The 18,516-nt window shown below is 36.5% G+C and overlaps 1 protein-coding gene across 3 annotated transcripts in view; it reads right to left on the bottom strand.

Annotated features, from left to right (window-relative positions):
• Window positions 1-5,845: 5,845 nt before the first annotated feature.
• LOC139142526 (four and a half LIM domains protein 2-like) overlaps window positions 5,846-18,516 on the bottom strand; it is a 63,971-nt gene continuing 51,300 nt past the window's right edge. For all 3 annotated transcript variants that reach the window (XM_070712482.1, XM_070712480.1, XM_070712481.1), the window contains exons 6-10: window positions 12,918-13,118; window positions 12,214-12,388; window positions 11,359-11,528; window positions 9,583-9,769; window positions 5,846-9,172 (exon numbers count right to left, since the gene is read on the bottom strand). In XM_070712482.1, coding sequence (XP_070568583.1) covers window positions 9,024-9,172; window positions 9,583-9,769; window positions 11,359-11,528; window positions 12,214-12,388; window positions 12,918-13,118 — 882 coding nt within the window. In that variant the 3' untranslated portion in view covers window positions 5,846-9,023. The remainder of the gene's footprint in view (window positions 9,173-9,582; window positions 9,770-11,358; window positions 11,529-12,213; window positions 12,389-12,917; window positions 13,119-18,516) is intronic.

Raw genomic sequence — 18,516 nt, 5'->3', positions numbered from 1 at the left:
ACAACTGAAAAAATCTTGCTTTGACTTCAGCCATACAGAAAAAAACGTTGCATGAGCACATTTTTGAAAACATTATGCTGCCCTGGGAGTATGAAAAAAAATTTAACACCCCATTTCCTAGGACCATGGTTTGACTAAATTTTTGTGGCAAGGGAGACTTTTCAACATTCTCACATCTGGTTGTATGGGTGTGCATGCGAACTTTACAATATCATATTTGTGCACAGGACAATCTGAAGTTTTTAAAAAATCTCATTTTAAAGGCTGATGAACAACTACTGTGTGGTACCTGATGCCAGTGTGAAGCTGAATGACATCATCCGTAATTTAAAGGACTGTCAGAGTAACACATCTATCAAATATGCATGTGGTGCCAGTACTCTTGGGGAATTGGTGCAAGAAATATGGGGTAAAAATATTGTGCTAAAGAGAGCTTACCTTCGTGGTACATATTCTAATACAGAACAGGTATACAAAAATTTGTGTAAAATAGAGAAGACCACACCCACAAATGATTGGAGTCCGATGTCATGGGATCAATTGAAATTTCACTGTCCAGCTGGTTGGTGTATTTGTTCTGAAGAGGAAAATCACTTGGTATGGCTAAGAGTGTCGGAAACGGAAGACACAATAAATGGCTGTCCCATTCTACGTGAAGTGCATTTTAATAGGACACATGGACAGCTGTCTGTAACAGTAAAGTATGGAAGCCATAGTGTAAATCTTCTTGACATTGGTTTACAGCCTTCAGAACTGTTCATGAGCGAGACACCAACCATAACGGAAATGAATGCCTTACTCAGCCTTGTCTCCCATGCAAAGATATGTCCTGGGTTTGACTCCGCAGAAATGACTAAGAATGGAATGAAAGAAGTGTGGAAAATTTCTGGGAGAGAAGTGACAAGATTAAGACACAAAAAATGTAAACTCTTTTGTGCAAAGCATCAGTCAGTCACACCTGTTCAAAATGCATGGAGCTACACAGAGTGGTCAAACGGAACAGAAACGAAGATCATGCAGCGCCAGTGACATCAAGAAGAGTAAGAGACTGAAAACAATGGATAGAGATGAGTTAACAGAGTCGCTGAAAGAAGAGCAGAAATTGTGAAAGAATGCAGAGGCTAGAGAGAAATTCCTACGGAAAAACATACAGACGCCACTCAGACTCATCATATAAGCTCTTTTTGGTATTTATATATAAAACCAAATATGAGCTAAAAAATTGAAGAAGAGATGCTTGAGTTTGATGATGCTGACAGTGATGATTTCACAGAGATGTTTAAACTGATTGATAAAAAAGAAACTGGGAGAGGATATGAAGATTCTATTTGAAGAACAGAGAAAAGCACTCCAACAGAAAAGCAGCAAAGCAAACAGGTGGCATCCACGGTGACTTTAAAAGGCCCAGTAACCGTCACTCTTGGCATTTTTTTTGGTATTTTTTTGTTTTGTATATCAACTCCTGATTCCTGTTCTATTCTCTGTGCCACAATGGAAAACCCTTTGTTTAAAATTTCAACATATCCTGTATGTTAGTGACCGTTGTTATTGTAGAGAAATCTGGACTACAATTTCATTGTCAATAATATTGCTGATTATGATAATATGAACAGCTTTGTTCCAAATCTAGATAATTATATTCATCATGCTCTAGGAAGTAGATTAAGAGTGCAGTTGCTACAAGGAAAAAAATTAGTAAAAAAATTCCCAAAGTTACAGATACTGGCCCAGGGGCTTTCATGAAATTGACTGTAATCTAGGAATCACAAAGACTAATAGAATCATTGGGGCCTCAGTCTCCGATGATGATGATGATGATGATGATGAAATATTTTAAAAAATGAAGAAAAATAAAAATATAGTTTTGGACTCAGTAAATTTGTTGTTGTTATTATTATTATTGTTGTTGATAGTACTTGGGTAAAGGGACAAAGTATGCACTGCAAAATTCAATACAGCCTAATTTACATATGTGCTGCAAAATTCAATACAGCCTAACTAGAGAAGGTATTAGAGTTGAAAACCAGTATGCTGGTGTCAACTTCTTCCGTCTGTCAAGACTTCCGTCTGTCAAGATCCGTTGACGTCATGCTATTGTGATGGGTCATATCATAAACTGGTGGGGGTGTTTGCTCAGGTTGAGGTGTAGGAGAACGATTTTGAGCTGTGACAAAAATCAAAAGGGACTTAGCGGCATAGCCACAGTGTTAAGCCTTTCTCCAAGGTTTCTTAGTTGACTACGATCTATTACAGACTACTGAGCTGACGTTAGGGGTACTCACTTTGTGTTTGCTCACTCTGTGTGCGCTGTGCGCTAGTGTTTGGTACTGAGTTGCATGGATATCCCCTCATGGCCTCACGTGATATGGGCCGGTTGCATAAACTGCAGATGATCATATTAGGCATATGCCTCTGAGTCTGAAAACGGTCATTGTGTAAGCCTGTCGGCATTTTCCTTGCATTTTTCTCATTTAATTTTGCAAAATATCGGCGAGTACCTCAATATTTCAAGATAACTCTTTCTTCCCAATCGTTTCCTGGAGTTTCAGAGTCATATGAACGGAAATGTGTGAAAGTTTTAGACAGGAAAATTGGACGCCGGCCATGTTCATTGTTTACAGTACAATCGGAAGTTTATGTGGAGGAAATACCTAACTAACACTGTTCATGATGCCCGCCCTCTAGAGGCAGACCTTCCTATATGAAGTACCACATTTGATGCTTGTGGAAAGCTTGACCACACAAAGGAGCATTTAAACATTTAGAAAATGACAGATTGAAGGTATTCTGAAAATGTCAAATACTGAGGAAAAATGCGCAAATATTCAAAATAAACAGGTTAACTGACTGGTCAGCTATAAAAAACAATGAAAATGTTTATGATCAAAAGTTTTTGAGATGCGCACATTTTAACAAATACAGAAATTATTAACATTATAAATATAAGACCAAACTATTTTTTCAGGGATGGGACAGGTTGGAAATGAGGGGTGAGAGACAAAGGCACTTCTATTGCTGCATGTGGATGCAGCCTCACCATTTCATTTACAGCATACTTATTCACTGTGTTGTGTTCAAGTCCATATTGTACTGACTGCCATACAAGGATAACATAAGCAAATCAAATCAAATTAGAAAAGGATCAATGCTGTTGTGTGGATTTTGCTGAACATTGCTGATTTTAATATTTCGCGCCATATATTTGGTATCCAGCAAAGGCATATTTTGATGTAAAGTCAAAATTAACACTACATTGCTGACAATATATGTTACCGTTTCTGCATGAACTTTTCTTTTTTAATTAAAGTATAGTAGTACTTCAAACAGATTAACAATTATCGTGATGTCAACCCATAATTTTACATCACAAAGACAGTAATTCTGCCAATTTTTTTTGTTTTTCAGTCATTTTATAAATTTTGCACTGCACAAGATGATTGAACAAATTGCAATGTGTGAATTTGTAAACTCAAAGAATAAAAATCCTTTGGTCACAGATTAAATTATTTATTTGAAAAGAAATTTACTCTTAAACATTTTTAGCATATATTCTTTACACGGTCATGTATTTCAAGGAAAATATGCCTATTAAAAACAGTAATTTCTTCACTTTCAATTTTTTTTCAATACTATGACAATTATCAGCCATGAGGTTTTACAAACACAAGACCAGATAAGCGTTTTTCATCATTTCCACAGGACTCTTTGGAAAATCCATTAAAAACAGTTAAAAGTGACTTAAAATGATCACTTGATATACATTTAATTTACAGATGCCAGGTTGTGTATATCACATGCACTCAGGTCAGTAGGGAAGTGCGTCATTACTATTTTGGACTGTTAATTCTTATTTCTGAATTATTTAACTTTTTTCCACATTGAACTATCTTTAGGCAGTTATACTGTAGCTTAGAATTTTTTTGATTGATGTATTTAATCATCTTTTGGGTTCTTTGGGTCCATATCCCACCTCATGCCCTACATCATCAACTATTTACCAACAACTTCATGCCAACAACCAATTACCTGACCTGGCCACACATTAGAGAAGGTACAGCGTCATTGACGGTATTTTTTTAAATATTTAATCATCATCATCATTGAAGACTGAGGCCCCTATGGTTAAATCATGTCTGTCATATTATAAATGTACAGAGTGAAGTTTTGCATTTATCATTGCACTTATCAAATCACAGTAAGATGTCCTACAGGGAAAGGAACAAGAGACAAAAAAATTATACATCCATGACCTGTTCTGATAAAAGTCATACAGGGACAACATATTTGTATCTCATCCTCTTCTGCAACACACACAAAGCTGCACATACTTACAGAAGACGGACATGATAAAACATTACAAATATTATTGCAGGGTGGGAAAGCAGGGTGTAATTTATTCATCTAAAAAACAATTTAAACAGACAAAAATAAAGCGACTCTAACAAATGACACATCTACAAAGCTGTAAAGGAATGACAATCCGCAAAAAGAAAATAATTACAAAATGTAGTGAAAATATTGTGAGGAGAGCAAGTGTAGGGGAGGTTGTTGTAAATTTGGTCAGGCAAGTGACAAAGGAAACTGGTGCTGGAAAGAAATCGACACCAGAGAGGTCAAAGTTGAAAATGTCAACAGGTCATCAGTGAATCTGACAAGTGATACCATTGCACACTAAATCACTGATACTCTCAGTTTTGATCAGGATATTTTTTGTGTCCAACGACCTCCTTACTCCCAGCACTGACATGCGTAGATATGAAAAGCAAAGGTTATGCGTTATGTGAGAGCAGACGGGTACATGATAATGATTTACATTTTGCATGACCTTTCACCTGGTATTGGCTACAGTGTATGAAAAGAGAATTTTTTTCTATTGATTGTGTGGCATATGATTTTACATTTCACAATTTTGATTAAAAGCATTGGACATGTGCATGAAGATGTATTTAAAGGAAAGTTTAGTATCTATTTTTTGTGGCGACATGATACGACAAATCTCAGCTTTTTCCCCATATTTGGGTTTTCTGAAGGGTGAGGTATTTTCAAAGTGCAATCACTTTGATTTGCATGCAAGTTTTTTTTTCAATTTTGTGAGTCAGCGATTAAAGATTCACACCCAGCTGCAGCATTGAAACATCTTTTCTCGTTTGTTTTTCTATTTCACAGAATATCTTGCATCATGCAAAATTGGTCACTTTCCAAAAAGTAAGACTCAAACAGGGCAAAGTGGATCTGTTAATCACACAAAAATGCTACTATTGCTACAAGTTTACCTGGATTTATTCAAAAACATTAAATGAAAAATTAGAAAACCATTCTTTCCTCCATCAAAAATTAGCATTTTTTAAAAGTTACTTGCACAATTTTAAATATTTCAGATTTTGTTGTTTGTTTATACCTTTGCAGTCTGGGTAAAAATTATGTTCGACACCCTACAAAGTAGGTTAGTGGGTTTGATAAAAAAGGTAAATGGATTTTTCAAGAGCAGGAGAATATAGAATACAGGAATTAAATATGCAAGTTGTGAATGGAAATAGAGCAATGAGTGGATGCCAAGGGTTTAGTAAATGGAAGTTGATAGTTGCAGAGGAGGAAACTGGGGGAGGGGGATAGATATATGTAAATCAGTTGCATAACAACAGATATGTAAATTAATGGTTACCAGGGAAAGACATGTCTTTCAGTGGCTGTTACTGTTTGGGTTTTTTCATGCAGACAATTGCAACTGCTGCGAAACAATTTTGATTTATTTTTATAAGGATTATGAAATTTCAAGTCTGCAGTACTTTGTTGTATGAAAAACATTACTTTCAGAATGTTGATAAAAATTGAAAGTCACAAAATGTTGGGAAAGAAGGAAGTTTATTTCAGAGAATTAACTGGCTTTTGAATATCAGAGACCAGGCTGGAATTTTTGGTCCACGTGACAAAGTTGTTTTACAGTGCAAGGCTTGTCCTTGAAAAAAAGTGTGCCGTGGCATTTTGTTTGAATAGTTTGTTTTAAGTTGGAATCAAGATCAGCTCCGCACAGTTTAGATAAAATGTGTAGCATATTACTACACAAACCACTCTGAGCTCTTCAGTTTTTACCAACAACATTCAGTTTTTACCGACAAACAGTTCCAAATACTAATTCATTTGACATGCAAAAAGAACTTACAAAAAATTCAAATTCTGGGACTGGTGAGTGATGTGCTCTACATCTGTCTGCAGCATCACGAAACTGGCACCAACGATTTTATCAGAATCCCGGTCATCCGAGTTATGCTACTGACCCTGTACTGACCTTGATTGATGCCCACTTTGGCTATCATTAGCAAGGACTGACCAGAAAATACATAAGCATTCTTAGACACAATCCAGTTATTAAATAAAACTTAATCAATGGATGTAAGTATATGTACTAGTAGTATCGTGGGTATTTGCCTGTGTTCATGTCTTGTATTTATGTATGTTTGTATGTGTTTATGTCTTGTATTTATGTATGTTTGTATGTACGTACATATATATGTATATGTAAATACATATATATGTCGCTTTACGTATGTGTGTATCTATGTATGCACGCATGTATGTATACATTTACATATACACACTGAAACGTGTCTGTATCGAGTGTTCTAAACTTTTTTGAAGCGGTAATCGGTGAAGCTAGCACGTGGCTTCAACACCTTCATATTGAAACCAACCTTCTCATTAAAAAGATAGTTTGAACGCCAAAATTTGTCAGGCGTATCAATTGTTTATGGTAGAGTTGGTTTTAGTCTAGGTAACAAAGGAAGATTTTAATTTCACAAAAAAGATTTATGACGACTTTGGCAAGATTAATAAAGATTGTGTCAATACTGCACAGTTTTACAAACTGATGTAATCCTAAGGGGTCCAAAATGATAACAAACAGGCCCCCTAAGGAAAGTCCAGTGTTTTTGATCATGGAAGTTAGATCCGGTGTTTTTTTAGATACACCCAGGGTTTTAAATCTCAAGATTTCAGGAAGTGTCTGTGATATAGAAGCATTGTACATTAGTGTAGACTACACTTAAAAAATTCATCAAGTACCTCTTCAAGATGTTTTGAAAATTTTCAAGAAAAAACTCTTTTCTACTTGGAACTCTTTTATGATTGATCTTATCTACTTGTCCCTTGAAAGAAAAATTCAACAATTTTTTTATTAAAAAGCCACACATGTTATACGACTGTTCAACACCAAATGATGACTGGTATACAGAAATTTGCTTTCTGCAAGTATGATAGTCACAGGCTAAAAATGACATAAAGGTAATATAGAAAGACAACAAAACTTGTGAAACAAACAAAAATTTTTTTTAAAATAAAAATATATTGCCGAGTTGCGACAATCTGGTAACAGGTGACTGGGTGAATACAGAAAATGGAAAGATTGTTAACTCTGTTGCTATGTCTCTCTCCTGTACCTTAAAGGCACTCTTAACTACACCACAATGCCAATTTTGGACAACTCTACTTTCAAAGGCAAGTAGGGGAGGCAGCATACTTGCCCCACATTCAGTTGACCTTTCCGTTGTAAATCTCTCTTTTGTCTGCAGCAATTTATGATGCAGGATATGCAAATTTATGAGATTTCTGGCCATTGATTGGTTGATTTCAGAGTGAACTCAGTTTCACAGTTTCATTCATGAGCGCATTTTCTTAAAAATAACACACTCCGCAGTTGATAAAATGTTCTGAGTTTTGAAAGGTGACAAGCAAATGATTATCACAAAACTGTGGTAAAATTTCACCATTAATATATTAACTGGTTGAACACATTTACAGTGAAATTTTTTACCAATTTCTTGGTAGAATAGTTTAATAAGAACAACAAGAAAATGATTTACATAGATGTTTGCCTGGTGTAGAGTCCAGAAAGGTCAAGGGACATTTTTTGACCTTTCAAATTTGTCTGACCTGTCACACAAGTATGATTGTAATGATTGTGTACTGACTCTGGACTGAAACAGTCTCATATTCAAAGGAATTTAACACAGTGAGAGGAAATAAAAAATATGCCACAAACTTGAAGGTTTAGGATTTTCAACACAAATTTTTGGATAAATGATAGCAGCAATCGCTTCAATATAAATCACTACATAGATACAGGAAGGGGCTGCTATATACATAAAACACTAACAAACTATGAAAAAATACAATATTGAGGTTGGTCTATTTTTGAAACCATCTACACAAAACAGAGACAATCACATTGTCCGTTGAAGGCAAGAGATTAAGAATAAATATTGTTTTTTTTACAGATTTACAACTACTTCAAATGATGGTTGGTAACAGCTTTTATGAAAACATATCATGAGCGCAAAAAGTGTCATGAATATTTTGTACAAGGATTAGTTTGACAACGTCTCTACAAAATGAAGGACTGTGAACCAAAAACACTGAGCGAAATTACAGATTAAGTATTTCAAGTCCAGCATCAACTTGTATCCATACTATATAAATGTACCTATGTAAAAATATCCAAAACTAGTACAATCACTCGAGTTTTTAAAAATCCTAAAAGTTTAAAAATAGAATTTTTGCTAAAATTGTCATTGTCTATTTTACACATCACAAAAAATGTGATGTTTGATAGTGTGATGCCAATATCCTACTAAAATGATTAAGACTAATTTTATTCATATACACTCTGTATATGTAATTCTAAAGTCGCAAATATAAAAGTTTTAATTTAAATTCTTCAGTGCACATGGAAGTGAGTTTGAACTTCATGAAAATCCACAAATTTTCTTCTATGTTTTGTACTGCAGTCATCTATTGTAGTTTTCCATTCCTTTTTTCAAGTTGCTTAATTTTTACTTTTCATTCTTATCACTTTATGGTATGTTTTCTTTTTCAATTTTCATTGAGAGAGATTTCAGGAACGTGCTTCACTTGCCAACGGTAAAACAAAGGCATTCTCCTTCACAACCTATGGGGGCGCTCTCTCATTTAAAAAAACGTAGCTCTTTCTTTTGTTGAGTTGCAAAGGATGATGGACAGGTGTGTATTTTTTATGCCTGTCCACATGCTGGGCACAGAATTTCATCTCCGTCTGTCAAGAAACCTTGACCAACCAATGAGGCCTGGCATTTTCCGCAGTTGAAGCAGTCGTTGTGCCAGTTGCGTTGCTCGAAAGAGATGAACTTGGTTCCACCCATGCCTGCAGACAAATTCAGAGAAAACAAGAATGAATGGTATTGTATTGCAGCTGCGATGAGGTTCAGCTGAACGTGTTCTGTTTTCTGAATGGAAAATAATTTGTAGCAGAAGTTGTATGGCAATTTTTGTAAAACTGTGCACAAAGCATTGAAGCCTCACGCTCACTTAGACCCTTTCACTCCCATATTTTGGTGTAACCCGTTGTTTGTTTACTGTACCTCTTTATCCTCATATAGGGATGCGAAGAGGGGAAAGGTTAGTTTAAAGAAAATGTGTATGTGGCTAATTGGACTTTGAACATGGAAATAAAATTTACGCTGGTAACAAAAACTTGGTTTGTTGGCTCCTTGTCCTAAAAAAGTGACATCATACTTCCATACTTCTTCCTCTTTCACATTTTTGGAAACTTACCAGTTATGGGTTTAGTGCACGATGTGCACTTCTTGGCGAAACGCTCTCCAAAGCATTCCGCACAGTACGGCTTGTCCTCCCTGGAGGTGAACCGAACTCCGGCGAGTTGCTTTTGACAGTCAGTACAGAGGAAGCATTCCCTGTGGTAGGGATCGCCACGGTAAGTGACCCCACCGGCACTGATGATCTGTGGAGGAATCAAACAACAAACACTGCCATGATCAAAACATGCTGCGGTGGAGAACACACAACTCAAACAGATATCCCACATGCTGCGAAGCATTGCATACATACAAGTATGTATTTCACATGGCTATGTAGATAGAAACAGGGTAATTCAATCAGTATATATGATATTGAATAATATTCATCCCTAAACCTTTATGCAGCCTGAGCAGATCAAAAATCAAAATGTATACTTCTATCACTGTGGAAAATACCTATACAAAGTTATGTACACTCGTGATTTGAGGAAAACATAAGTACAATGTCACATGATTGACCTTTGTGACCTGGGATACATTGTATATATCTTATGTACATTACACATCTTCACCTTTAACCCCTTACAACTATCACAATACAGTGACATTGTCATATCAAACATAATGTGAAAACAGGCATCTGATCTTGCCAGAATATTCCTGTATTCATGAAATACAGTAACTCCTTATGACGCTGGAAATTTCAGGCATGCAAGACAGTCAATGGGTGAAGGAGTGCTTGAAATTAATACCACTGATAGAACAGAACCAGCAAACAAACAAATGGGTCAAAGGTCAAGATGGAGTGGTTAGAATAGTCTGGTTCCCTGACCCATTCCCCGGTAGAGGGCTGGGGAAATATAGGGTCAGGTACCGGCTAATGTAAACATGGACGCTATTGGGTTAAAATAAAACAAGCTGTGATTGGATGAAAGTAACAATTGTAACTTTTCTCATCTTTCTTGGGTTTCGCACTTCCAGGCTCACTTGACACTAACTTCTTGTTTGTACCACAAAGCCGTGGAGGTAGAAAGAAAGACCTTCTACCTTCATGATTTAGCCACTGAGATTTAGCACACCTCTTAATACTTTTAGAACGTCAACATGATGCCTGGCATTTTTCACGAAATTCGGACACCATTCTATCCATCGAAATCAATCGTCGCTCGCAGTTCCAACAAAGTTTGCTTTCAATTAGCTGTGATATCGCAGCATTACTTGTGGCGTGTATCGAACGTAATCGGGTCATTGGGGTCACGCCACAGTCGGCGATGACCTCAATGACCCTAGCGCGTTCGATGCACACAACAAGTACTGCTGCGATATCACAGCCAGCCTTCAATCACCTCTCTTTCCCCGTACTTCAGGATTAATCCTTCCAGTTTATGTTTCCCATATCGTGTGCCAATGTTTTTGGTTCGGATACCAGTGTTCGAACATAATTCTAATCCAGTCGAATTTTGACCGGCGTTTTCATGGTAGCAGCCATATTTGTTGTAGCACGTTCTGTCAGGTGACTAACCTCCGCCATCTTGAACAAAATTCTGTTCAAGATGGCTACCCGGTACCTGACCCTATATTTCCCTACGCCCTCTACCGGGGAAATGGGTCAGGGAACCACGATGCTGGTTAGAACTCAAGTTGCCAAAAGAGGGATATTTTTTGTCTTGATTTTGACAGGTTAAAATCAAATGAAGTTTTAAAGAACAAGTTGTTCTTGTGGGGTTTTTTCATCCATAATTTCAACAGACACCATTCCAACTGTAGGTGCTCTAGCTGTCGTCATATTTACCTTTTTACAGCTGGTACACTTAGTTCCAAAGATATCTTCATAGCAAGGAACGCAGTGTATCTTGCCTTCCTTGGGTATAAAACTATTGGATCCAATCGTGTTTTTACAGTTGGTGCACACGAAGCAATGCTCATGCCATTGCTGACCCTTATACTCCATTTTCTTCATCCCTAATGCATAGATATTGACAAAATGTTTCTTTTTACTTTCAGAAACAAATCATGCTGCCACCTGGCAGTGTGGTGTGTTGTTTTCACCCCTTTCATCACAATGGTTTGGCCCAGACATATTGTTATCATTGGTGATTGTGGACCTGTTTTATGGGGAATGGGGAGGGTGTGAACATGTTAAGGACTGTCTAACTGAAGTAAATTCTGTCAAGGGAGATAAACCGTTGACAGTCAGTGGAGTGGAAGATATGGATATACACATGCAGGTGTCAGATGGTAAGCCTAAAAAACTTCATTCTATCAAAACTTCATGTACATACACACACACATACACACATACACAAACACACATACATGTACTTATATATGTGCACATACCATACATATATGTATACATACATATTTCCATACATACATACATGCATGCATGATACATACATATGTGCGTATGTACGTACGTACGTACATACATACATCCATCCATACATAATACATACATACAGATAAACAAACAGACATGCATCCTAACATATATTACAACTACAATTGCATGCATACAAACATAAACACATCACACCAACATCTATACCAGTATAGACAGATACTGCCAATTCCAGTCATATGGCAAGAGGGAGCTAGCTGAATTATGGGGGAGGGTAGACTATCTCTGGGAAGATGCACTCACCAGACTTAAAGATATCACCACAAGCATCGCAGCGAGCGGCAAACTTCTGTTCATGGCAGGTACCACAGTAGAGTTCGTCTCCGTGAGCACCGAATGGAGCGTCCACTAGTGAAGTCTTACACTCTTGGCAGAAGAAACAATGTTCATGCCAATGGCGATCCTTGTATGACAAATCCTGATGTGCAAAATCAAAATCACACAGATTATAAACATTTGTATTCATTTGCAAACTTTCAGGGCAGATATTCAGACTCTCAATTTTTTACAATTCTTTTCTGATCTACCACTTGTGGGGGCTCATTTTAAAGTTCTTGGATGGAGAATGATTTTCACTGTCTTTAAGATTTTCTTCATGGAGTTAACACAGGGATGGCGGCCATTTTGAATTTCAAATATACACACATGTAACCATGTTCCGTAATTTGTTTCCCTAGTGTCAAATTTTCTACCGTGACCCCTGATTTTTTATTGATTTGGTATGAGAATGGTTGAAAGTTTCATTAAGGAAAGTTTGAGAAAAAGTTTAAGTCTTTCACTTTTGAGGCGCATACTACCTTGAGTTCACGTATTCCTGGCTATCACTGTTTCAAATCAAAGTGAATCGGTATGTGGCATTCTGGGACACAAAGCATATGGCAGTTGGTATCCACATTAAGACTTAAATCAGACAAACTAAAAGATCAGACTGAATTACAGGTCTGTACCTTGAAATCAGTTCCAATTTTCTTTCCGCATTCTTCGCATGTGTTGGCAAATACGTCTTCATAACACTTGATACAGTAAGGGTGTTCGTCGCGCAGGATGTAGCGGTGCCCGGTCAGTGAGGTGTCACAGTTGTTACAGGCAAAATGGCCGCCGTGGAAGTTTTCGTTCATGGCTTTCGTGTATTCAGATGCAAAGATCAGCTGGAAGAAAAAAGAGGAAAAAAGTTCCAAATATGAATTGTAATTCAGGTGACAAAAGGAAAACAAAAATGCAATTTTTTTTTAATGTCAGATGGTGATTTGTATTAATCACTGAGCTAACTATCTTAAACTTTAACATATATACATATGAAATCTGTTGTCTAATTTCACATGTTGGCAGAGTTCACCGACAGTTCATACGGTCAAACTGTGTCCAAACTGTGTGACATACTTTCTGGGCAAATGAATGAACCCATTCACCCCTAATTTGCTGTACTGAGTTCCAACTTTCCACAGAAAAACAACAGGGTTGTACAACGATTTCGGTCGTAAAAGGGGTGAACCAATGTAATACTACTCAGTTGTGCTGAGCTCATCATGTCTGGTAACAATTTAATCCACTTTTTCGAAAAATGGATCGCGAGATTGATGTCTTGTGTCTCTGCTCAGAAGTTGTCACGGAGGAATTCTCTCCACAATGCCTGTCTCATATCACTTGCACATCTGTGCTCTCTTCTCAGAGTGATAAATATAAATCTGGAGATTAAGAGATTTAGCAAACTCCCCAGTTTTCTATATTAGTGACATTAGTAAGGGCGAAAACATCTTCCAATTATAGACTACGAAAACTGCTGAGTGCCATCCACACACGCTCAAACTCTTTGCAGCCACGTACTTCTTGAAACTTTCTGGGCAAATCAATGAACCCTTTCACCCCTAATTTGCTGTACTGAGGTCCAACTTTTCATAGAAAAACAATAGGGTTGCACAAAGATTTGGTGGTGAAAGGGGTGGGTAAATATCAATGTGAGGGAAATCAAATCTGTAAAATCAGCCAGCCATGTACTTCTCAACCACAAGATCCTCAGAGTCACCCTACTGAAAATAATTATGATGAAAACCGTATTTTTCTACCATATCAATCCATGTTTTTTTTCCACCTTTTGTATTTCCTTTTACTGTCTGGACTGTCCCTGTATTCCCTATTCTCTGTGGTAGCATTATAAAGCCACCATATCACTTCATTACAAAAGGTAATCGCATCCAGCAGAGGTCACTTTGAGGTCAAACTTAGTTCCCCAGAGCATACAGCAAATGCCCTGCCATACACAATGATCTACAGAATGTCACTAGAATGAATTATTGTGAAATATGAATCATTTCCCAACAGGGAAATGGAATATTTATTGCCTGTCAACTGAATAATTTATTTATCACTAATCAAAGTGATAATATGTCTGAAGAAGAAAATTAGTACAAATATCACTGTTAAGACAAGGGTAATTTCTCTTCCAGCTGTCTGAGAGAAATCTGTTTTTCATTAAAAATCAGCGAGGCACACAAGAATCCTCATTTTCTGGAATTAAGCTTTTTCCTCAGGCGAAATGAATGTAATCAATTCACTGTAGACTTTCTCATGACATAACAATCTTGCACTGTTGCAGCAAAATTACACTCATACAAAGAGCGTTATCTTTTCATGGGGGAGTGTAATATCAAACATCATTAACTCATGTCACTGCAGAATAGTATTCATTTGACCTTTAACCTCTCATCTGGCACTTTAGAATTTGACCTTTAACCTTTCACCTAAGAAATCAGGAAGCCACTTGAAATGCTCATTCCGGGATAGATATATATATCTCCTGGATTTTCTGCATTTTAGCAATTCCCGATACAAGTATCACGGTTGCACCTTTCATAAGAACACTGCATTGCAAACACAATGAAAGCCACAACAGCAGTGCAGTGTTAACTTAATTTGATAATCTGCTTTGGGACACATATATATGTGTTCATGTTTCTGTGTGCTGAAGATGAGAATATATATTCATTAACTGGCGTCATATATATACACTTTGTGGTTTTTTGTTCCATAGTAGCTAGTAATCTCAGAATATATCTTTTCCAACAACCCTGAAAAAACTAGGAACAAATCAAAAGATCATTGACAATAATAAGGTTTCCTTGAAGAAATGTTTAGTTCTCCAGAAACCTGACACTGTCACTGTTCACAACTTCTCCCCTTCATGGCATTTGAAGAGATTGACATACTCAATGTCACTGTTCCGATTTCTGATTCTCATATTACTTTCAAGATTTGATGACTTTGACCTCACACTGACTTGAAAAAAGCCTTCAATAACATACAGGGTCAGCATCAGCGATCAGCTATGCCTGAAAACATAAAATTTTACAACCATATTTTTATACTGTCAGACCTCTCATTTTTATGTCATGCTTGTTTGAACAATATTTGTTGCAATGTAAGCATAAACGATGATATAAGCACTCTTTTGACATACACCTTTGAAGTTAACTTATGCTATGGCATGAAGTCGACAACAAATACTCCAGCTTTTAAGTTATTATATGAAAGCATTTGTGGCTGTTTCCACGGTCCATACACTCAAAGTCACATAAAAGTCAAGGATTATTTCAGCATTTTCCGAGGAGCTCCTTAAGTCATAAATACCATTTTCCAAATACCTATTTCAACATATATCCTTTTTATATCATTTTATGAGTCATTTTTACGACATCACGACTAATTATTTTGTTAGTCTTGAAAATTGTGGGTGGACTATAGATTTTCCAGGGCTTCTCAAGACTCAACTATATCATTTTTACGGACTTTTCAAGGATTTTCCAGGAGGCTTTAAAACTCCAGGATTTTCCAGAAGCATACAGACCCTGTAACTTATGTTTCGACATGAAAGTAATCATAAAAGCTTCAGCATTTAAAGTTTTCTACAATAAGTATTTGTCATATTTTTACACCATTTCTCAAAAAAATTCAAAACAGACACTATATACACATCCCTAATTATTTTTTATAAAAACTTTCGGTTGTGAAGATTATCAAAAGTGACACTTATAAATAATTATTCGACAACTCAAAATTGAAAGATGTTTGTTCTGAGCATGCTCAGTCTTGCATCCAAAACATTCTTTCACATAATGGCTGCAGTAAACAAACCAATTAAAAAAGTTTATCGTTTGGTCGCCGCAAATACCACGTTTCAATATTTGAAAAATAGACGGACAGACAGACATGCCTGTTGCTGTCATCCCGTTTAGCAAAATCAAACTGTAAAATAATGCTGCAAAAACTTGTCACCATCTCAAACTGATACTGAAATACTTAAATCATATTATTACAGATAATCAACAACGTGACACTCATTGACTTTTTAAAGTCAGGCAGATGCCAATGATATTATCAAAATATTTTGTGTGCGGTCAAACATGATTGCAAATCTGCTAGTAAATGTCTAAGCTATGACTATGTACATGTAGCAGTCGGCAACCCAAGTCTCTGGCCCTGGGCTTCACATACATGCCCATATAGGGCAATTCCAGCTACCAGAAGAGCATCCAGGCTCTCAGAAGCTGTACTATTTTGAGTGCACCAGGCACGGAGAGTATCATGGGAATCATTTAGCCAAGATGTCTCCTGACATACAAAACTAAATCGGAACAATTTGACCTTGCATATATTAATTGCAAATTGAGAAAAAAATTAAACTTTTGATGAACCTTGACTTTGTGAATGCTAATTATGTGTATCAATCACGCTTACACTAAAAATGAATCAAATATATAAATTGCTTAGGTTTAATTTCAAACCTTCCTTGACCAATACAAACTGGCACAGATTTCCCTCCTCAGTAAAATTTGTGCACAAATGCTGAAACTACCCGATCACCGCCAATTTCTAGCTCATGCTTAAATGATCTGAAATTAAATATTAAAAATAACCTGGAATAATTTATTTTTGAAACCTGAAATGAGTAACTCTTTAAAAATTTACAACAAGATGTTTTTTCAAGCTAAAAGAAAACATCAGGTAAATTGCAAATGAATTATCTCTAGCCTCTCCCACATTACATATTTTACAAATTTTGTATTTCTATATATATCTTGTTGTTTTATGCATATTATCTGTAAATTTTTCTGGAGTTGCATTTCACAATATTTGGTCTAAAAAATTGCAAAAGACCATAAAATATCAGCATGTGATCCCCTGCTGTGAAGTATCTTCATACATTGATTTTGTGACGTGAACTGGAAGAGGTCAAATCAAAGTTCACCGAAGACATATTGCTGTCACAATGAATTTGTTCAGACTACATTTTAATTGTGTGTATTCAGTGTCTCATGTATCCATGTATCTTGTAAGTCAACTGGGCGCATAATATAGATACAATAATGTGTTAATCCAATCGACAACTTGTCTCAATGTTTTCCATAAAACTATCTTTTTGCCTGATTTTGATTTTCCCCCTACTTTTACAATATCACAATCATGTCAAGTTTACAGACATGGCAGTGGCATAAAAGAAGCTGCTAATAACTTTTGTCCAATCTGAGCAGGGGGTGGGGGTGGTTTCCAATAGTACAATGCTTGGTGTCTTTGATGGGAAATTATGCATGGGGGCAAGGTGGTCAAACAGCTAGTGGCAGAGACCCTAATCAAGATGTTTTAGGATGAAATACTTGCATAATTGCATACTAATGAACCTTTTATGACACAGATGATTTGGCTATTGTATCAAGCAGGACAAAATATAGCTGTCACTTCGGTCATGAGATGGTAATCATTAAGATTGGGTTTCGCAGAGTTTCTAAGATGTGCCCTTCTGAAAGACAAATAATGGTTACTGTCTGACAGAGTGACATGTTAATGAACTGTCTTGTCTCCTGCACTGCTTCATCAGCTCTGGGAAAATGATTACCGAGAGACATTGAACTATAAATCAACATATCAGACTGTAACACTGTAAGATTAAGACAATGATTAATTTGTCTCAATATGATCAGTGATATGGTCATGCTTCCCAGGACATTGCACTTAGAAACACACGTACACTACAGGGTATATATCATATACTCCCGCACACACTGAATGGTTGCACTTCTTTGGCTAACAAATTTTTCCTGCAGTTTTTATTTTTTTATCAAAATTTGCTGATTGACATACTCAGCAAGAAGAATTGCTACATCACACAATACATTTGAGTCTGGTTTCATGATAAAACCATTTAGAAATCACCAGAAAATGTCCGCAGAAAAAAAAAACTGGTCGACTACATGCACAATTTGAGCCCATCAACACTATTGTTCATCCTTTAACATCCACACACAAAAGAGTTGGTGTCCTGCCCTAAATAACCGTACATGAAAAAACATTAGTTGAGCTAGTTTAAAAAACTCTTTTTGCAAAAAAATCGAAAAATGGTTTCAATAATATCTCTGGCACACACATTTCTGACTACGGAATGAAACACCTTTGATAAACCGTGACACCTACCGTAAGTACAAGGAATACAAATGTACCCGTGGATGACATTCATACGTCTGCCTGCCACTCTACATAAATACGCTACTTGATCCA

The sequence above is a fragment of the Ptychodera flava genome, chromosome 10 (genome assembly GCF_041260155.1).
Source record: "Ptychodera flava strain L36383 chromosome 10, AS_Pfla_20210202, whole genome shotgun sequence".
In the NCBI taxonomy this organism is placed as follows: domain Eukaryota; kingdom Metazoa; phylum Hemichordata; class Enteropneusta; family Ptychoderidae; genus Ptychodera; species Ptychodera flava.
This window is presented reverse-complemented; position numbering and strand designations above follow the sequence as displayed.